This window comes from Athene cunicularia, assembly GCF_003259725.1.
Source record: "Athene cunicularia isolate RWA chromosome 14 unlocalized genomic scaffold, athCun1 chr14_part1, whole genome shotgun sequence".
Taxonomy (NCBI): Eukaryota; Metazoa; Chordata; class Aves; order Strigiformes; family Strigidae; genus Athene; species Athene cunicularia.
Window position 1 is genome coordinate 16,984,280 of NW_020799118.1, and position 5,115 is coordinate 16,989,394.

The window sequence follows — 5,115 nt, forward strand, 5'->3', positions numbered from 1 at the left end:
CCGGGAGGAGCCCGCGGGGCTGGGGGGAGGAGCCCTCCCCTTAACCCGTTCGGGGCAGCCGCAGGGCGCGGACCTGGCGGCCGTCCCACCCCGGAGCCCGGCTCAGATGTGGCCGCTTGCCCCGGAGAAAGCCCGCAGGAGGCGGCGGTGCTGTCCCGGGAGGTCCCATCCAGGCCCGGAGGCACCGGCTCCTGGCGCCGGGCTGCGGCGGGGATGGGCAGCCCTGAGCCGGGCTGCCTTGGGGCAGAAGGCCCGGGGATGCTCTTTGCTCTCAAACTCCAGCGAACACGCGCTCCGACCCGTTCTTATGCCTGCTTGTGCCCCCAGATGAGATGCGATGTTCAAACGTCTTCTTGCTCAGGCTTGGCCTTAAGGCTTAGTCCTGCCAACTGCTAGGAGCCACTGAGGAGAGATCAGACCCCCTGGCACAGAATCACAGAATCATCTCAGTTGGGAAAGCCCTTGAAGCTCCTCCAGTCCAACCATGACCCTCCCCCTGACCGTTCCCAACTCCACCAGATCCCTCAGCGCTGGGTCAGCCCGACTCTTGAACCCCTCCAGGGATGGGGACTCCCCCCTGCCCTGGGCAGCCCATTCCAATGCCCAACAGCCCCTTCTGCAAAGAAATCCTTCCTCAGAGCCAGCCTGACCCTGCCCTGGCACAGCTTGAGGCCATTCCCTCGGGGCCTGGCACTTGTTCCTTGGCCCAAGAGACTCATCCCCCCTCTCTGCACCCTCCTGGCAGGGAGTTGCAGAGGGCCAGGAGGTCTCCCCTCAGCCTCCTCTTCTCCAGACTAAACCCCCCCAGTTCCCCCAGCCGCTCCCCAGCAGACCTGTGCTCCAGACCCTGCCCCAGCTCCGTTGCCCTTCTCTGGACACGCTCGAGTCATTCAATGGCCTTTTTGGGGTGAGGGGCCCAAAACTGAACCCAGTCATCAAAGTGCAGCCTCACCAGTGCCAAGTCCAGGGGTAAGATCACCACCATTCTGGGGCTGCCCCAGCTGCTCACAGCTCTGTGGGGAGCTGCTTCAAGGAGACAACTGGCAGAAAAGTGGGTTTTTTTTCAAAGTAGTATTATTTTTCTGCTGGTCCAGTGAAGTCACCTGGCAACCCTTGGAGAGAAGATAGCCATTATGAAAATAAGGACATGCATGGCTTTGAGATCAGCCAGCCATTATGGCTTTGCTACAGCTGAGAGAGATGAAAATTTTACACATTGTGCCCTAAGCCTAAAAGCAGTGAGCACAGATGAGTGTGAACAAGCCTGGCCTCCATCCCTCCTGCCCAAGGAAGCACGGCCTGTCCCACCAGACCTTCTCTCTGCAGTAGCACTTAGGGTGCAGGCTAGACTGGGACTGAGCACTAAAAGGCTATCACTAAACAGTACAACCTGCTGAAAGCCATAGGTCCTGTGGGTAAGGCAGGCTGAGACTTTTGGCTTGTCTTTGCAAGGCCTAATCTTTAGTCCATATTGCCATTTATTGAACCAAGGTAGTGATACTTGCTGTCTTTCATAAAGCAGTTTTCAGATTTGCAGCTAAAATGTGGTATAGAAGAGGTTTGGATGTATCATGTTTTACTCTTCAGCTGTGGCTGCAGTTGTTATCTAACAGGCATGCTCCTTAAGTATTCTTTCACTCAGTGGTCACTCTAAATATGCACGAAAACGGTTAGCACAAAAACAGGCAGCACAAAATTGCACTGAAAATTTTAATAAGGCACCATAAACCTCAAGAATTAAAGCTCCAGTACTCAAAATTTAATGTGTAATGAGTTAGTTGGAAGAAAGGAGGGAATAACACTATGTTGGGTCAGCCCACAGGTTCCTTACAGTCAGCACCCCATCTTCAGTAGGCTGACTAGTAGATACCTGGGTAGGAATACAAAAGCAGTTCAAGCATGTAGTAGCTTTTCCCAAAGTAAACTCCCACCAGTGCAGCACTTTCCAAGAAGGCCAACAACATCCTGGCTTGTACCAGGAGTAGTGTGGCCAGCAGGACTAGGGAAGGGACTGTCCCCCTGTACTTGGCACTGGTGAGGCCACATCTCAAATACTGTGTTCAGTTTTGGGCCCTTCACTACAGGAAGACATTGAGGTGCTGGGGTGTGTCCAGAGAAGGGCACCGAAGCTGGTGAAGGGTCTAGAGCACAAGTCTTGTGAGGAGCTGCTGGGGGAACTGGGGGTGTTTAGTCTGGAGTGAGACAGGGAGCCTAAACAATCTTAGATTGATGGTGCAAGGCCTGCGCAAAAACAAGGGGAGGCGTATGGGACTGTTCGAAAAGACATACCAGGTGCTGATAACGTTACTAGGCGACTATCTCCTAGCCCAAAGAGAAGTTTCTTATGGTCCTTGAAGTTGTAAGTTCCAGCAACAAATCATCCTAGATTCTAGCACAAACCGGCCCAGTGGTTTTGCCAGGGCCCAGGGAACAACTGAGGCTGCGCAGAGCAAAGGGTGAAAAGTTCATCAGCGAGGAGTAAGAGGTACTTCATCTTTACGACCCCTCCCCAGGAAGTTGCGACCCCAGCCCGGAGCTTGAAGAGCTCATCGCACAGGCGCAAGAGGAGGAGACCTGATTACCATGAGAAGCAAGGGGAGGCATGGGTAGACTATGTATATGTACAGGCGTTCTATGAATATGCACTATTTTGTAACATATAAGCTGGACGGGAGCTGCAAACAATGCGCATGCTTGTGGTGGAGTGATCCCCCATGTGCCCAGCTCTGAATAAACATACCCATTTTATAACTCCAAAAGTTATAGAGTGATTTCTCCGCAAAACATGGAGAAAGGAGCCTGAGGGGAGACCTTATGGCGCTCTACAGCTACCTGAAAGGAGGTTGTAGCGAGGTGGGGGTTGGTCTCTTCTCCCAAGTAATAAGTGATGGGACAAGAAGAAACAGCCTCAAGTTGCACCAGGGAAAGTTTAGACTAGATATTGGGAAAATTTCTTCACTGAAAGGATTGTCAGCTGCCCAGGGAAGGGGTTGAGTCACCACCCCTGGAGGTATTTAAAAGGCATGTAAATATGGTGCTTAGGGACATGGTTTAGTGGTGGGCTTGGCAGTGTTAGGGTAAGGGTTGGACCCGACAGTCTTAAAGGTCTTTCCCACCCTAAATGATTCTGTGATTCTAAGGTCATCATGATAGTCCTCAGTAGACATAGTCCAGTTTCATTTTGAACCCATATAAAATTTTAGTAGGCTACAACATCCTATGGCAGGGAAATTTGCCCTTCAACAAGATGCTCTATGAAGAACAACCTCCTTCTGTTGTGTTTGGTTTTTTTTTCCAAACCTGCCCATGCTAGTTTCATGCAATACCACCATGGTTTTGCAGCAAAAGAGAAAATAAACCAATTCTTCTCCTTGCCACACATGATCTTACAGACACCTGCCATGTTCTCACTCACATTCTGCAGTGGAAGTAGACAGGGTATATTCTTACTCTGCATTCAGGAGGTGGAGCTGTCTTCTTCTCAGAGAGGAGCACAAGGATTTAAATCAGGAGTTTAACAAAAATGCGTATGATCACACTTCAGCTGACTAGCATGCCTACTTCTTGGAAAGGTTTGTCATGTTTATTAAGGCCCTGCATTAGGAATGAGGTCAAAGTACACTTCTGACTTTGTTCCTTTGAAGTCAGAAGTCAGGCACCCAGTACAGCTGGAACCCAATGTGACCAGGTCAGAAGATCAGTGGCAAATTTCCTTCTAAGTTCACAGGACACATTATGGAATTAAAAAAAAAAAAAAAAGAAAAACCGTCCTTCCCACATAAATCTCTGGATTTATGAAATGCCACTGGATGGTGCTCCATCTTAAGGATTTAATTCTCCTTTTTCTTGCACTTCAGCAAGTCAAGTAGCAGGTGAGTCCCCTCTCAGTGGTACACACCCCTTTCTGCTTCCCATCCCCCAAGAGGGCACATCTGCCACATCTCAAATTAGTAACTTTTGTGCTGTGAATCTGAAACCTGGCCACGACACTGCTCCCAGCATCTACTGGTGAAGGCCTACAGCTTGCTGCATTGTTACTTACAGAAAGTCAAGTGTTGAGGCCCTGGCTATTATTAAGCAGGACAGTTTGTAGGAAGACTAAGAAATTTTATTACACCAGTAAGCGTAGCTGCAAAAATCAGACAAGCAAGACCAGTACCAACTTGTTCACCGTTGCAGGAGGGTGCACAGGTCGGACATCCCTGAATGAAGGGGTCTGGCACCCACAGAGCCGAGGCACCTCTAGCCTAGAGGGACACCAGGTGCTCTAATAAATGAAGTCAGACTGTTCGAGCCACAGAGCTTGTCCCGCCAGCCAGTGTCCTTCGACCGCCATGGCCACTGCCCATGATCAGTGGAGCTCCCTGATTAGCAGTTGATTTCTGTCTCTGTAGTAACACCCTATCCATTTCCTTCTCTTCCCACTCCCGTCCCGTCCCGTCCCCTCCCGTCCCTTTGAACCCGCCCGCCCCCTGCCCTGGCGTGTGACGTCATCGCTGTGCCTGTCTCTTATACACATCTTCCCTAAGCACCATATTTACATGCCTTTTAAATACCTCCAGGGGTGGTGACTCAACCCCTTCCCTGGGCAGCTGACAATCCTTTCAGTGAAGAAATTTTCCCAATATCTAGTCTAAACTTTCCCTGGTGCAACTTGAGGCTGTTTCTTCTTGTCCCATCACTTATTACTTGGGAGAAGAGACCAACCCCCACCTCGCTACAACCTCCTTTCAGGTAGCTGTAGAGCGCCATAAGGTCTCCCCTCAGGCTCCTTTCTCCATGTTTTGCGGAGAAATCACTCTATAACTTTTGGAGTTATAAAATGGGTATGTTTATTCAGAGCTGGGCACATGGGGGATCACTCCACCACAAGCATGCGCATTGTTTGCAGCTCCCGTCCAGCTTATATGTTACAAAATAGTGCATATTCATAGAACGCCTGTACATATACATAGTCTACCCATGCCTCCCCTTGCTTCTCATGGTAATCAGGTCTCCTCCTCTTGCGCCTGTGCGATGAGCTCTTCAAGCTCCGGGCTGGGGTCGCAACTTCCTGGGGAGGGGTCGTAAAGATGAAGTACCTCTTCTTCCTCGCTGATGAACTTTTCACCCTGT

General features: G+C 50.4%; 1 protein-coding gene and 1 long non-coding RNA gene across 2 annotated transcripts in view; one reads left to right on the forward strand and one right to left on the reverse strand.

Annotated features, from left to right (window-relative positions):
* Nucleotides 1–2,072, reverse strand: part of LOC113485564 — a 14,785-nt gene extending 12,713 nt beyond the window's left edge. Inside the window, exon 1 of the long non-coding RNA XR_003399447.1 lies at nucleotides 1,943–2,072. This is a non-coding gene — a long non-coding RNA (uncharacterized LOC113485564). The remainder of the gene's footprint in view (nucleotides 1–1,942) is intronic.
* Nucleotides 2,073–5,072: 3,000 nt separating this feature from the next.
* The window catches only part of RNPS1 (RNA binding protein with serine rich domain 1), a 9,267-nt gene continuing 9,224 nt past the window's right edge, over nucleotides 5,073–5,115 (forward strand). Inside the window, exon 1 of the mRNA XM_026859228.1 lies at nucleotides 5,073–5,077. Coding sequence (XP_026715029.1) covers nucleotides 5,073–5,077 — 5 coding nt within the window. The remainder of the gene's footprint in view (nucleotides 5,078–5,115) is intronic.